This window comes from Zingiber officinale, chromosome 1B, assembly GCF_018446385.1.
Source record: "Zingiber officinale cultivar Zhangliang chromosome 1B, Zo_v1.1, whole genome shotgun sequence".
Taxonomy (NCBI): domain Eukaryota; kingdom Viridiplantae; phylum Streptophyta; class Magnoliopsida; order Zingiberales; family Zingiberaceae; genus Zingiber; species Zingiber officinale.
This window is the reverse complement of record NC_055986.1, coordinates 129792859-129809745: the sequence shown is the minus strand read 5'-3', so window position 1 is coordinate 129809745 and position 16887 is coordinate 129792859. Positions and strand designations below refer to the sequence as shown.

At 38.4% G+C, this 16887-nt stretch overlaps 1 protein-coding gene across 3 annotated transcripts; it reads left to right on the top strand.

The window, feature by feature from the left end:
- Positions 1–14775: 14775 nt before the first annotated feature.
- Positions 14776–16816, top strand: LOC121979184 (squamosa promoter-binding-like protein 16). Of its 3 annotated transcripts, XM_042531123.1 has the most exons (5): positions 14795–14878; positions 14998–15049; positions 15176–15680; positions 15863–15993; positions 16062–16816. In XM_042531123.1, exons 3-5 carry the CDS (start codon positions 15265–15267, stop codon positions 16613–16615), a joined length of 1101 nt encoding a protein of 366 aa, XP_042387057.1. In that variant the 5' UTR covers positions 14795–14878; positions 14998–15049; positions 15176–15264; the 3' UTR covers positions 16616–16816. The 3 variants fall into 3 exon arrangements, with proteins under 3 accessions (XP_042387050.1, XP_042387057.1, XP_042387066.1); XM_042531116.1 differs by having other exon boundaries at positions 14776–14878; positions 14998–15680; XM_042531132.1 differs by lacking the exon at positions 14795–14878 and having other exon boundaries at positions 14983–15049.
- Positions 16817–16887: the final 71 nt, after the last annotated feature.

The window sequence follows — 16887 nt, the reverse complement described above, 5'->3', positions numbered from 1 at the left end:
GTTGCTGTAGGAACTTATCAGCTATCTCTGCCCTCTGGGCTTGTACTAGATTTAGATGATTGTTGTTATGTGCCTGCTCTTACTAAGAACATAGTTTCAGTTTCTTGTTTAGACAAGAAAGGATACTCTTTTATAATAAAAGACAAATGTTATTCTGTTTATTTAAAAGATATATTCTATTGTAGTGCACCACTAATAAACGGACTCTATATTCTAGACATTGAGAGCCCTATCTATAACATTAGTACCAAGAGGTTCAAGTCAAATGACATGAACCAAACCTACCTCTGGCACTGTCGCTTAGGTCATATAAATGACAAGCGTTTATTCCAGCTCCATAAGGATGGTTTGCTGGACTCATTTGATTTAGAATCATATGAGATATGCGAGTCATGCCTACGAGGCAAGATGACCAAGACCCCCTTTAGTGGGCATAGCGAGAGAGCAACTGATTTGTTAGGACTCATACATAGTGATGTATGTGGCCCTTTCAATGTTGCTGCTAGAGGCGGTTATAGATACTTCATCACATTTACTGATGACTTCAGTAGATATGGTTATGTGTACTTGATGACACATAAGTCTGAATCCTTTGAAAAGTTCAAAGAATTCAAGAATGAAGTACAGAACTAGCTTGGCAAGAGTATTAAGATACTTCAATCAGATCGAGGTGGAGAATACCTTAGCCATGAGTTTCGTGACTACCTAACTGAGTGTGGGATTCTATCCCAACTCACTCCTCCTGGAACACCACAGTGGAATGGTGTATCCGAAAGGAGGAATCGTACCCTATTTAGATATGGTACGATCTATGATGAGTCACACAGATCTTCCGACATATCTATGGGGATATGCTCTAGACACGGCAGCTTTCATACTCAACCGAGTTCCATCAAAGGCCGTGATAAAGACACCATATAGGATATGGACTGGGAGAGATGCCCAGGTGTCTTTCATGAGGATTTGGGGCTGTGAGGCTTACGTACGACTTCAAGTCTCAGACAAATTAGGACCCAAATCTGACAAGTGCTATTTCATCGGATATCCCAAGGAAACTAAGGGATATTACTTCTACATTCCTAGTCAGCACAAGGTAGTTGTGGCAAAGACTGGGGTCTTTCTAGAAAGGGACTTTGTTTCTAGAAAGACTAGTGGGAGCGCGTTTGATCTTGAAGAAGTTCAAGATGCGAACAATAGCACTAATGCCACGATGGAAATTAAACTGGAACCACAAAGTGTTGTGGATGATGTTGTTCCACAAGGAGTTGAGGAACAACAACCGGTTCAAGTAGACATACCTCTTCGCAGGTCTGATAGGGTACGTCGTCAGCCTGAGAGATACTCTTTTCTCTTGTCTGACCATGATGACATTGTGCTCATAGAGGATGAGCATACCACCTATTAGGAAGCTGTGATGAGACCAGATTCCGAGAAATGGCTAGAAGCCATGAGATCCGAGATGGAATCCATGTACACCAACCAAGTATGGACTTTGGGAGATCCACCTGAAAGGGTAAAACCCATTGGGTGTAAGTGAGTCTTTAAGAGAAAGACTGACATGGATGGACTTATCTATAAGGGCCGCTTGGTAACTAAAGGTTTCAAGCAGATTCATAGTATTGACTATGATGAAACCTTTTCTCCAGTAGCGATGTTTAAGTCCATTCGGATCATGCTTGCTATTGCAGCCTACCATGACTATGAGATATGGCAAATGGATGTCAAAACTGCGTTTCTGAATGGAAACCTACTCGAGGATGTGTACATGACACAACCTGAGGGTTTTGTAGATCCACAGTATACTAGTAGAGTATGCAAGCTACATAGGTCCATTTATGGACTAAAGCAAGCTTCTCGGAGCTGGAATCTTCGATTCGATGATGCGATCAAACAGTTTGGTTTCATCAAGAACGAAGATGAGCCTTGTGTCTACAAGAAGGTTGTAGGGGATATAGTTGTCTTCCTCATATTGTATGTGGATGACATACTACTCATTGGGAAGGGCATCCCTATGCTTCAGTCTGTCAAGACCTGGCTAGGGAGTTGCTTCTCAATGAAGGACTTAGGTGAGACATCCCGCATTCTAGGGATACAGATCTATAGAGATAGATCTAAGAGATTGCTTGGCCTAAGTCAGAGTACATACATTGACAAGGTACTCCTTCGTTTTGCCATGCAGAATTCCAAGAAGGGATTTCTGCCGATGTCACATGGCGTGAGTCTTTCGAAGACTCAAGGTCCCTCTTCTAGAGAGGAGAGAGATCGCATGGATCAGATCCCTTATGCCTCAGCCATAGGATCGATCATGTACGTCATGTTATGTACTCAACCTGATGTCTCGTATGCTTTGAGCATGACGAGCAGATACCAGTGAGATCCAGGTGAAAGTCACTGGATAGCGGTCAAGAATATTCTTAAGTACTTACGAAGGACTAAAGAATATTTCTTGATATATGGAGGCAATGCTGAGCTAACTGTAAAGAGTTACAGTGATGCCAGCTTCCAGACCGATCAGGATGATTACCGATCGCAGTCAGGGTTCGTGTTTTGCTTAAATGGTGGTGCTGTGAGCTGGAAGAGTTCGAAGCAGGACACAGTAACTGATTCTACAACAGAGGCCGAGTATATTGCTGCATCAGAGGCAGCAAAGGAGGCAGTTTGGATCCGCAAGTTCATCACTGAACTTGGGGTGGTTCCTAGCATCGCTGATCCAGTTGAGCTCTATTGTGACAACAATGGAGCTATAGCACAGGCGAAGGAACCTCGCTCACACCAGCGGACCAAGCACATGTTGGATCGAGACGCGCTAGAGGGGGGGGTGAATAGCGCTCGTGGCTATTTTCAACGATTATCGGAATCGTAAGAGTTAAAACGCAGCGGAATAAAGAAAACAAGCACACAAAGACAGGAGAATTTACTTCGTTCGGAGCCTTGATCGACTCCTACTCGAAGGCCCGCGATCCTTGATCGCTTTCCGTGGGCAACAACTATAAGCTCACAAAAACTATTACAAACTAATTACAATTCAAAGCAGTAAAAGATTATACCGACACCAAAAGGCTAAATCTGAAGCTCCGGGGTGTCGAGGTGTCGTTGCAGCACTTCGGGATCGTCTCGTAGGCAGCTTGTAGCAAACAGTTCACTTGGAAGAAGATGTTTCAAGCTGCTGGTCGAGATGTCCTTTTATTGGACGTTCAAGGCGCCTCCAGTGCCAGTCAAGGCGCCTTGAACCCCAAAACTTATCCCTGTTCCTGCGCTGTGATAACCTCCGTTGACTGTTTGCTTATCCCAACCTGAAGGCGCCTTCATCAAGGCTCCAAGGCGCCTTCAATGGTCCAAGGCGCCTTCAATACCTATGAAGGCGCCTCCAGCTCCACTTCGCAGCAAACTTCAAGTTTTGCACCCGAGGCGCCTCCAAGCTCCATGGAGGCGCCTCGGTACTGTTCATCCGAGGTTAATCTTTGCACTTTGGTCCCTGCAAGATATATTAATCCCAAATATACCCTGCAGCACAAAGTTAGCAGATAAAACATAATAGAAATATGATAAATATGAAGTTTGACAGTCAACGGACTGTCCGAGTCTGACTTCGGGTTTCCAACCGGAAACCCTAGGTCGACCCGACGCCTACTGTTCCCTCTACGGGGAACGCGTCCTTACCTACTCCCCTCAGGAGAGATTACCTGTTGCCAGTACGATCCTCCAGATCGACTGGACTTTTGCTCAGCACTCGACGCTTCCGGACTTTCTGCTGGACATCCGCTTCCCGGCTAGTCCAGTCTTTCACCTGGTTCGCGACACCAGGACTTTTCACCTAGGGTTACCACCCCCTAGGACTTTTGCCTGAAGCCATCGACCTGCCAAGACTTTCCGCATAGGGTTACCACCCCCTATGACCTAGGGTTACCACCCCCTAGGGTTTTCACCTGCCTAACCGCAGCTAGGACTTTTACCTAAGTATCACTTAGGACTTTCCTACAAGCTCCATGAACTTTGTTAGATAACACCACCACTTAACTTTGAGCCCTTTGCCATAATCAAAACTCAGGTTCGATCATCTGGTGCTCACTGCACCAACAATCTCCCCCTTTTTGATTATGGCAATCTTGGTTCAAAGTTAAGTAAAACATAACTTTTAAATAAAGGAATAAATAATGAAAGTTAACCAGAAGCATCAATGCATAAATAAAATTTAAAGTTTATGCTCCCCCTTTCATTCTTGATTTCTTAACTTTGACTTTTCTCTCCCCCTTTGACATAAATCAAAAAGAATTAAGAAAAGAGAAATAGTCTAGTTAATTTAAGCTCCCCCTAAAGGGTAGCATAGTTAAGTACTCAGACTTAAAAAAAATTTAGGTGAAGTACTTAGCTCAATTCATAAGGTGTTTGAAAAGAATTGTTGCATAGATAATTTAAATTTTAAGTTAATGCCTTAATAACTTCTTTGAGTTTAGGTGTCCAAGCATGAGTCAAATTAAATTATTTAACTTGATTGGGTATCAGAGCCCTAAAGGAATTTGTTTAGCCTTAAAGTACTAGCATGACTCTGTTCATTCCCCCTTAATTAATGCCAAATTAAATTCTTAGGGTCTTAGAGTACAAGCATAAGAAGAACTTTATATTATCCTAATTCCAGCTCATCCATTCTAGATTATCAAACATGTGCAGCTTATGAATGAGTTTGAGATGAGATTATTTGAAAATATTGAAAATTTAAGTTCCAAATGAGAAAATGCTAAACTTTTGAGAATTTATTGAAAATTAATTAGAGTTAACTTTAGCAATCAGAATTTGATAATTAAATATTTTTAAATCCTTTTAAATTAATATTTTGACAGTAATTGAATTAATTTTAAAAGATTTTGAAAAGAATTTTCAAAAGATTTTTGAAATGAATTTTCAAAAGATTTTTGAAATGAATTTGAAATTAAGTTTAAAATGATTTTTTATTTAAATAAATTTTTCAAATAATTTTTAAATAAGTTTTTCAAAGATTTTTCAAATGATTTTGAAATGAATAAAAGAATTTTATAAACAATTTTGAAATGAATTTTCAAAGGATTTTTAAATAAGTTTTTCAAAGATTTTTCAAATCATTTTTAAATAAGTTTTTCAACGATTTTTCAAAGGATTTTGAAATTAAGTTTAAAATGATTTTTTATTTAAATAAAATTTTCAAATAATTTTTAAATAAGTTTGAAATTGATTTTCTAAAATAATTTTGAAATTAATATTCAAAAGATTTTTGAAATGATTTTTAAGTAATTTTGAAATTGATTTTCAAAAGATTTTTGAAATGATTTTTAAATAATTTTGAAATTGATTTTCTAAAATAATTTTGAAATTAATTTTCAAAAGATTTTTGAAATGATTTTTAAGTAATTTTGAAATTGATTTTCTAAAATAATTTTGAAATTAATTTTCAAAAGATTTTTGAAATGATTTTTAAGTAATTTTGAAATTGATTTTCAAAAGATTTTTGAAATGATTTTTAAATAATTTTGAAATTGATTTTCAAAAGATTTTTGAAATGATTTTTAAGTAATTTTGAAATTGATTTTCTAAAATAATTTTGAAATTAATTTTCTGAAATAATTTTGAAATTAATTTTCAAAAGATTTTTGAAATGATTTTGAAATTAAGTTTTAAAAGATTTTTGAAATGATTTTTAAATAATTTTGAAATTGATTTTCTAAAATAATTTTGAAATTAATTTTCAAAAGATTTTTGAAATGATTTTTAAGTAATTTTGAAATTGATTTTCAAAAGATTTTTGAAATGATTTTTAAGTAATTTTGAAATTGATTTTCTAAAATAATTTTGAAATTAATTTTCAAAAGATTTTTGAAATGATTTTTAAGTAATTTTGAAATTGATTTTCAAAAGATTTTTGAAATGATTTTTAAGTAATTTTGAAATTGATTTTCAAAAGATTTTTGAAATGATTTTGAAATTAAGTTTTAAAAGATTTTTGAAATGATTTTTAAATAATTTTGAAATTGATTTTCTAAAATAATTTTGAAATTAATTTTCAAAAGATTTTTGAAATGATTTTTAAGTAATTTTGAAATTGATTTTCAAAAGATTTTTGAAATGATTTTTAAATAATTTTGAAATTGATTTTCAAAAGATTTTTGAAATGATTTTGAAATTAAGTTTTAAAAGATTTTTGAAATGATTTTTAAATAATTTTGAAATTGATTTTCTAAAATAATTTTGAAATTAATTTTCAAAAGATTTTTGAAATGATTTTTAAGTAATTTTGAAATTGATTTTCAAAAGATTTTTGAAATGATTTTTAAATAATTTTGAAATTGATTTTCAAAAGATTTTTGAAATGATTTTTATGTAATTTTGAAATTGATTTTCAAAAGATTTTTGAAATGATTTTGAAATTAAGTTTTAAAAGATTTTTGAAATGATTTTTAAATAATTTTGAAATTGATTTTCTAAAATAATTTTGAAATTAATTTTCAAAAGATTTTTGAAATGATGTTTAAGTAATTTTGAAATTGATTTTCTAAAATAATTTTGAAATTAAGTTTTAAAATAGTTTTGAAATTAATTTTGAATTAACTTGATTTAAGTTAATTTTAGTTTTAATTTCTTAGTCATCTCACCCGATCTAAATTTTCAATCAGGTAATCCTATAATTGTGGTGAGATGAATTGTGGTTCAGTTTAAGGGGTTGGTTTAACTTTGTGTTAGATTCAGGTTTAGCTTTGGGTTCAACAAGTAAGCATTCTTTGGATAAACTTCTGGGCTATGGTGAGTCACAAGGAACTCATTAAAGTAACCATGCCTTCGAGGTTTTCCAAATAGTCTTACCCATTGAACTTAATACTAAAACTTGGTCTAACTAGTTAGGATCCATTTAAGGGTAGCTTCGGTCAGTTCCACTTGGCCAAATGCACCAGGTCGAAGTCATATCTTCCTAGACATGCGATGCCCAAGCTTCCCTAACGTACTATCATCCAAAAACTTCACCAGTACTGTTAGTAAAGTTAAACCTAGCCTATTTTATCTAACCTTAATTACCCTGCCGGGTAGTCTACTCTTGTTTACCCATTTCGGGTAGATTAAGTTCGGTTACCCAGTCGGGTAATTTAGTTGGGAGTGCCAGCTATTCTGGATCCTCCTTCTATTGAATTTTAAATTTTAAATTTTGAATTTAATTTTGAATTCGAATTTTGAATTTGTATTTTGAATTTTTGAATTTTAATTTCGAATTTTGAATTTTAATTAAATTTCGAATTTTAATTTTTGAATTTTAATTTAATTATGAATTTTAGATTTATGAATTTTGAATTTAATTTATTAAAATTGTTTTCCTTCTTGCTCCCCCTGGATCATAGCCTCGATATGGTCTATCGAGGTAGTGGACCTGATCCTTGGGGACAAAATATTGTCCAAGTCCAATTTGATTAACGAGGATGGACTTGGGGACCCATGCTTGAATTATGTTCCTTTTATTTCTATTTACCAACGACAGATATGATCTATATTTAGTTTTGGGCTTGAATCCAAGTCCGGATTTGTTGTAAACGGCACGCTGTTTTCCAAGAATCAGATCCAAATTCTTGGAACCCAACGTAAAGCGTTCTAACGTATCCTTGAGTTCTTTAATTTGAGTTTTCAAATTGGAATTTTCTTCCTCAAGTTGTTGGACTTGAGTTGAACTTCCAACTTGAACTGACTCAGTTAAAGAACTCGAGTCAGTCGCTTCCTTAAGGGCTATTACTTCCTTTTGGAGCGACTTAACCCGGATGTTGGATTTAGCCAATTTTTTAAGCAAATAAGGAACTAAATTTCTTAAGTCATCTATTTGAGTTTCGGCGAGAAAAGAACTTACAGTGGGGATCGGGCCTTCGGAAACGGATGCGGATCCGTGGCTTCGCTCGGACTCTGTTTCTGACTCGTTCTCGGCTTCAGACTCGAGTTCGGACTCGATTTCGTCAATTATGTTAGCCTGCGCCAGTAATGCGAGAAAGCTCGTTGGTTCTTCTTCCTTGTCAGTCTCGGATTCGTCTGACGACTCCGACCAGGTTGCTTTCAATGCCTTTCTTCTTTTCTTCTTGTTTGGGCAATCTGGCTTATAGTGACCTTTTTGGTTACAGCCATAGCAGGTGACATCTGATCTGTCCTTTGTGTTCATTTGAGTTGCCTTCTTCGACTTGCACATCTTCCGTACGAGTTTTATCAAGTTGGAAATAACTTCGTCTTCTGCGTCTGATTCATCGTCTTCGTCCTCTGATATTTTAGATTTGCGCCTTGACGTCGGTTCACGCGTTCTGCTAGTACCTGCAACCAAAGCAACACCTTTCTCGACCGGGCGTGCATTAGTGCAATTCTAATTCAGAAAACAATTCATCTAGTTTTATTGAGGATAAATCCTTGGAAACTTTGTAAGCATCAACCATGGATGCCCACAAAGTGTTCCTCGGAAAAGCACTTAGCGCGTACCTTATTACGTCGCGGTTTTCCACCTTTTGGCCGATCGCATGAAGCCCGTTGAGTAGGTCCCGGATGCGTGCGTGAAGCTGGTTCGCCGTCTCACCTTCCTGCATTTTAATATTATATAATTTATTTAAAATTAAATCACGCTTACTTACTTTAGCGTCTGACGTGCCCTCGTGCAGCTCGATTAGTTTGTTCCACAGCTCCTTCGCACTTGAAAATGGTCCGACTCTATTCAATTCTTCTTTTGTCAACCCGCATTGCAGCATACAGGTTGCTTTGGCATCAGCTTCGACCTTCTTTCTTATGCTGGTATCCCAGTTAGTGCATGAAACGAGTTCTCCAGCGCCGTCAAGTGGTAGCTCGAGACCGGTCTGGATGATGATCCACATCTCGACTTGCGTCTTGAGATGGTAGATCATCCGGTTCTTCCAATAGGTAAAGTCTTCGCCGGAGAAGAGCGGGGGGCGAGAAGTGCTAAAGCCTTCTTGGAGGGCCATTTAAAAGAACCTTGTCCACAAAAAAATAGCAAAAAAGTATGGAAGGATAGAAATAGAAGTTCACCAGTTTGAAAAAAATAATAAAATAATAATAAAATATTATTAAAAAAATATTTTAAAAAATATTATTTCAAATTTTGCCAAATTCAATATTTTATCAATACTAATAAACCGTGAAAGGATGAAAATGAATTTTTCGAAAATAATTTTGGAGGGAAAAAACGAAAGGCATAAGGTTTTATTTTTACCCTATACACACGACAAAGCCACGAAAAATGCTTGAATGGTGGTTGCACCAGTTCAAAGCGACCCCGCTCTGATACCAATTGTTGGATCGAGACGCGCTAGAGGGGGGGGTGAATAGCGCTCGTGGCTATTTTCAACGATTATCGGAATCGTAAGAGTTAAAACGCAGCGGAATAAAGAAAACAAGCACACAAAGACAGGAGAATTTACTTCGTTCGGAGCCTTGATCGACTCCTACTCGAAGGCCCGCGATCCTTGATCGCTTTCCGTGGGCAACAACTATAAGCTCGCAAAAACTATTACAAACTAATTACAATTCAAAGCAGTAAAAGATTATACCGACACCAAAAGGCTAAATCTGAAGCTCCGGGGTGTCGAGGTGTCGTTGCAGCACTTCGGGATCGTCTCGTAGGCAGCTTGTAGCAAACAGTTCACTTGGAAGAAGATGTTTCAAGCTGCTGGTCGAGATGTCCTTTTATTGGACGTTCAAGGCGCCTCCAGTGCTAGTCAAGGCGCCTTGAACCCCAAAACTTATCCCTGTTCCTGCGCTGTGATAACCTCCGTTGACTGTTTGCTTATCCCAACCTGAAGGCGCCTTCATCAAGGCTCCAAGGCGCCTTCAATGGTCCAAGGCACCTTCAATACCTATGAAGGCGCCTCCAGCTCCACTTCGCAGCAAACTTCAAGTTTTGCACCCGAGGCGCCTCCAAGCTCCATGGAGGCGCCTCGGTACTGTTCATTCGAGGTTAATCTTTGCACTTTGGTCCCTGCAAGATATATTAATCCCAAATATACCCTGCAGCACAAAGTTAGCAGATAAAACATAATAGAAATATGATAAATATGAAGTTTGACAGTCAACGGACTGTCCGAGTCTGACTTCGGGTTTCCAACCGGAAACCCTAGGTCGACCCGACGCCTACTGTTCCCTCTACGGGGAACGCGTCCTTACCTACTCCCCTCAGGAGAGATTACCTGTTGCCAGTACGATCCTCCAGATCGACTGGACTTTTGCTCAGCACTCGACGCTTCCGGACTTTCTGTTGGACATCCGCTTCCCGGCTAGTCCAGTCTTTCACCTGGTTCGCGACACCAGGACTTTTCACCTAGGGTTACCACCCCCTAGGACTTTTGCCTGAAGCCATCGACCTGCCAAGACTTTCCGCATAGGGTTACCACCCCCTATGACCTAGGGTTACCACCCCCTAGGGTTTTCACCTGCCTAACCGCAGCTAGGACTTTTGCATAAGTATCACTTAGGACTTTCCTACAAGCTCCATGAACTTTGTTAGATAACACCACCACTTAACTTTGAGCCCTTTGCCATAATCAAAACTCAGGTTCGATCATCTGGTGCTCACTGCACCAACAGCACATACTACGGCGCTTCCATCTCATTCGAGAGATTATCGATAGAGGAGATGTGAAGATTTGCAGAGTACCTACAGAGGCTAACATCGCAGATCCCTTGACCAAGGCTTTGGCACAGAGGAAGCATGATGGTCACACTAGGTCATTAGGCCTTAGAGCCTATACTGATTGGCACTAGTGCTAGTGGGAGATTGTTAGTTAGAGCCCTAGAGCCAATCATTTGATGATTGTATGGACTCATTGTATCATATTCTTGTATATTAATAAAGGCATTTGTTTGGTTATTATACTTATTTGTATTAGTGTCAAATAGACTAAGTATAATAGCATCCTTGAGTAGAAGGTTCATACCTATATCAATCGATTAGTTGAATCGATAGTGAGATGATATAGGGAACACTACTCTAAATCATTCCTAGTCGAGTATTAACATTCAGGGACAATGTTAATGCAATAAGACTAGCATGTAGGTCAACTCGATGACTTGATCTCACAAGTCATGGATATGGAGATATCAAGTTGACACATGGGTATGCATTGGAGAATGTATACTGAATGACCCGCCATGAGAAAGTATCATGGATCGTTATATGAGTGTCATATACTTTCTCATGTGGCTATTAGTATGACTATTAGTCCTTTGACCTGAAGTCACCATGGATCTCTACATAAGGAGTTATGTACTTTGGTTTCGTCAAACGTCACCCGTAACAGGGTGGACTATAAAGGCGATTACTGGGTATGTAACAAATTATGCAGAGGGATGTGAGTGATGTAGATGGGATCTATCCCTCCCATATGACGGGAGCGACATCAATATTCTTGATAGAGTTAGACCACGAAGTGCATGGTCATGCCCAAATGAGTCAACATTAGATGTTGAGCTCATTTGATCGAGTGAGTCTACTTGGAGTTCAAGATTTAGATTGATTAGAGGATGACACGGTCTATGCCTTATATTGATCAATCTAGATGTCAAGGATAGAAGGACAATGTCACATATTGTGAGGAGTCACAATTAGTAGTCACAAGGTGATGTCGGATCTCGACATTCTTGTAACTTGGGTAGTAATGATGTGTTGCTAGATACCGCTCATTACTTATGCTCCTAAATAGGTTTAGGGCATTGCCAACGTTACAAGAACCTATAGGGTCACACACTTAGGACAATTAGATGGAAATTAGGTTCATATGATGAACCAAGAGGATTAGATTCATTTGATGAATCAAATTGGATTAAGAGTAATCCTAATTGGGCTAACTTGAGTTTGACTCAAGTTGATTCATGTGTTCAATGAGTCTAATTTTGATTTTGACTCATTGAATCAATTTAATTAAATGAATTAGATTCATTATATTAAGTTGGCTTGAATCAAATGGTTAGATTAGATCAACCATGGAAGAGATTGGGTCAAGTTTGACTTGACTTAAGAAGGAAGACCAAAGGTTAATTTTGACTTGACCTTTTGTCACCTCATTGGTGAGTTGGCATTAGGTGGACCAATGATGATACTCCACATCATCATGGGTGCCACCTCATGGAAGTTACAAAGCCATTCTCTTTAATGGTTTCATATTAATTGCAATTAATGCAATTAATTTAGGGGTTTTCACCATGGAGAGTGGCCGGCCACATTTGATTTTGAATGTGAATTCATTTTTCCATTCAAGTGGTGTATCTTCTTCTTCCTCCTCAAGAAGCTCTTCCTCTCCCTCTCCTCCTTGCCTTGGCCGAATCTTACCAAGGTGCTAACACACCTTTGTGTAAGGTTTTCTCCACCTACGTGTCCGTGTGGATACTTCTAGAGGACCGACGCTTGACGGTCTAGAGATCCGACAACTCCTTGGACGAGCGGGAACGCGAAAGGCACGCAACAAGGGTAAAGTTCTTAACATATAGATCTAGGAGTAGATCTAAAAGGTTTTTCAAACTCGTACTCGTATTTATTTTTGTTTTTCCTTGCACGGATCCGTTGGCCTTGGGTGATTCGGGGTTTCCGCGACGCGAAAAGCGGTTTTCGCTGCCCGAAAAACCCAACACTCCGGAGGTGAGATTTTATATCACGCCCAACGTGGGATTTCAGTCGATTTTGGTCAAAATCTATTAATCAACCTAGAGAGTTCCAATTACACTCATTTTAGGTCCTGTGGATTCCTGAGGTTGCAAAGAGTCTAAATATGTCCTCCATTATTTATTTCAGCTTCTCCGGAAGTGAGATTTTATATCAGATCCAATGCTGAATTTCAGCCAATTTTTTCAAATAATATTTTAACACGTCCAAAGAAACTAAAATAGACAATGGATATGATATTTGAAATCTTTACAACCTAAGAAATTCATAGGACCTAAAATGGGTGTAATCAGAGTTCTCTAGGTCAATCGGTGGATTTCGGTCAAAATCCATTGATTGACCTAGAGAGCTCTGATTGCACCCATTTCAGATCCTGTGGATTTATGAAGTTTTAAGGAGTTCAAATATGTTATTCATTATTTATTTCGACTTCTCCAGAGGTATTAAAATATTATTGAAAGAATCGGCTGATATCTCACATACGTTAGGCCTGATATAAAATCTCATCTCCAGAGAAGTCAAAATAAACAATGGATGACATATTTGGACTCCTTGCAACCTCAGAAATCCATAGAACCTAAAATAGGTACAATTGGAGCTCTCTAGGTCGATTAATGGATTTCAACCGAAACTAATCGAAATCTCACGTTGGGCCTGATATGAGTTCATATCATGCCCAATAAAGCCAAAATAAATAATAAATAGTATATTTGAACTCATTACAAATTTAGAAATCCACAGGACCTGAAATAAATACAATAGGGCAATCAATGGTCTTGACCGAAATCCATTGATTGACCTATAGAACTCCGATTACACCGATTTTAGGTCCTGTAAATTTCTTAGGTTGTAAAGAGTTCAAATATGCTATCCATTGTTTATTTCGACTTTTTCGGATGTGTTAAAATGTTATTTGAAAAATTAGCTGGAATTCAACATTGGGCCTGATAAAAAATCTCACCTCCAGAGAAGCTCAAATTAAAAAATGGAGAACATATTCGGACTCCTTGCAACCTCAGGAATCCACAAAACTTGGATACAATCGGAGCTCTCTAAGTCAATTAATGGATTTCAACCGAAATCGGCTAAAATTTCACCTTAGGCTTGATATAAAATCTCACCTTCAGAGAAGGCAAAATAAACAATGGGAGGCATATTTAGACTCTTTGCAACCTTAGGAATCCACAAGATCTGAAATATGTGTAATCGGAGCTCTTCAGGTAGATTAATGGATTTCGACCGAAATCGGCCAAAATCCCACGTCAGGCCTTATATGAACTCATATCAGATCCATGTTGGACATGATATAAAATCATATCAGGCTCAACATGATATTTCGACTGATTTTGATCGATTTAAGTCGAAATCCATTAATCGACATAGAGAGTTTCAATTGTACTCATTTCAGTTCCTATGGAGTTCTGAGGTTGCAAGTAGTCCAAATATGTCTTTCATTATTTATTTCGACTTCTCCGAAGGTAGGATTTTATATCAAGCCCAATGTATATGAGATATCAATCGATTCTTTCAATAATATTTTAATTCCTCCGAAGAAGTCAAAATAAATAATGAATAACATATTTGAACTCTTTGGAGCATCAGAAATTCACAAGACCTGAAATGAGTACAATCGGAGCTCTCTAGGTCAATCAATCCTGTAGATTTCTGATGTGATAAGGTGTTCAAAAATATTATCTATTATTATTTTTAGTCTTTTCTGGTGGAGATATTTTGAAAAAAATAAATTTGAATAGAATAAATCGATAGATGAGAAAGAGATTAGTTTTTCACGGGTAGTGAGACAGAGTAGAGAGCGATGGAGAGAGAGATTGTGGTTGTATGTATTTGACAAAAGGGGTAGAATAGAAAAATTAAATAAATTAGTATATCTTTAGTTATTATTAAAATATAGTAGGTCTCCTGATAAATTCAAAAAGTTAAATAATCTTCTGCATATATATATATATATATATATATATTTTGACGATTAAGATTAAGAATCGACATTCTAAAAATCGACGATTAACTCCCGTTAAAGTTTGAGTCCTTCCCATGGTTCCAACTAGGGAGATAGATGATTTGTTTTATATTCATTTATCAGATAAATCTAAAGTATAAATAAATAATTTATGCACTCAGAACTCAGAAGCCATTTGGGTCTATATGTATGCGGGTGTTTCTCAGTACGTCAACAAATCCCGGTGGTTTCTCTTTCCTCCTCACTTGTTCTTGGTATCGCAATCTTCTGATTTGCTTTAACTTCGGCTCCTGATTTCCTTTGATGTTTGCATGCTTCTATTTCGCCTCTCAAATTCATCGTCCCTTTGATTGTTTACTTGTTTCTGCTGCAGCCTCACAGCCCTAATCTCCAGATGGAATTGTCTGTACCTTGATGTGGATATAGTATGTCTTCTCGTGTTCATCTGCTAAATTCCTAATTTATATGCTTCTAGGGCTTGTGTGACATGAGTTCAGTTAATTTCTGATCCTTTCCGAGCTTACTTTTTTTTTGTTCTTCTTTTTCCTGAGAATCGGATGAAGTTTGAATCGAAGATTTGAACTAGATTAGGAGGATTACGTTAGAAAGAGAGCAGAAGACCAACAAGGCTGCTGCTTCGATGGAATGGGGTTACAAGATTCCGCCATGGGATTTGGCAGAAACGGATCAAAATGCTGAATCCAACCACGCTGGCGGAACTGTCGGGCCGATTTGCAGCCTGGGAGGTCAGGCTAACGGCGTAAACTGTTCGGTTGATCTGAAGCCAGGGGGATCGGGCAATCCTGAACCGCCGGAGAAGCGGGAAGACCAACCTGAGATGACGACGGTGGCTGTTTCGTCATCCAGTCCGTCGAAGAGGGCTCGCGCACCAAACGCAGCCGGTCAGAACGTATCGTGCTCGGTCGACGGCTGCGAATACGATCTCAGTGATTGCAGAGAGTACCATCGGCGACACAAGGTCTGCGAGGCCCACTCGAAGACGCCGGTCGTGACGGTGGGCGGCGTGGAACAGAGGTTTTGTCAGCAGTGCAGCAGGTAATGAATGAAACAGAGCAAGTACGTTAAATCCTTTCATTAGAATGAAAGACGTTTTGCTCATTGGATCCTTGCTACAAGCAATTTCTCTGTTGTTTGTATCTAAAAAGGTCATCCTTCCTCTTTTTAGTTCCTTTTTTTTTTGAGTTTTCAACGGCGTTGGTGATTGATGGTGCTTGCAGGTTTCACTTGTTGGTGGAGTTTGATGAGGTAAAGAGAAGCTGCAGGAGACGCCTCGATGGACACAACAGAAGAAGAAGAAAACCTCAACCAGAGTCAATTACTTCAGCTAGCCTCTTTCCAATTCCGCAAGGTTTGGACTTGCCTGGTTATTTGCTGTGTAGGTATATCAGGCCTATAAAGGCTTCCATTTACTTGCAGGCACCAGGAGGTTCTCAGCATACCCTCCCATCTCCCAAACTCATTTGTCAAAGCCCAACAACTGGTCTGCAGTTGTTAAAACTGAAGAAAATGCAGTGAAGGCTCATCAATCCTTCTGTCATAACTATGGCAAAGTTTTTTCCTTCGACGGGACAGGAATAGAACCCTGTCAGCCACTCCTCAAGATTGTTTGTTCAGCAGAAAGCGGCGGCGGCGACGAGATTCTCTCGGACGGATTAATGCAAGCTCTCGACGCCGATTGTGCTCTCTCTCTTCTGTCATCCCCGACTCAAACTTCAAGTGTTCATGTTGGGCAAATGTTACCTGCCAGCCTCATTTCGAGTTCTAGATATAGCAGTCTTGAGCACTTCGCTGGTACGCAACCACCAAGAGGTGTTCTGCCGACAGCGTTCTCTTGTTCGAGAGCTAAAGATGAGCAAGTAGGTGGAGTTGTAGTTTCTGACGCTGATGGTCTTCCATGCCAGGGCATGTTTCGTGTAGGTAGAAGTGAGGAGTCACCTGGTGGCGTTTCGGAATCACTTCCCTTTTCTTAAGCAGTAATGAATTTGTTACTAAAACAATGTCATCTTGATACCGAACGGTCTGTGCTTTCTCCTACTGTCTTGCTAGACAAAGATGTGTAGTTGTTCTAGCTAGCGCCTTATCGAAGTGGTTTCTCAGTGCATCTAACATGAATTCTATGTAGCATGTAGTATCAATGCGTCATCTCTATAATACAAGTGATGTTTCTTTCACTGGGTCTTTGGCATGTCAACTCCTACTTCAAATAATGATGTGAGGAATCCAGTGTAACTAAAGAAGAAGA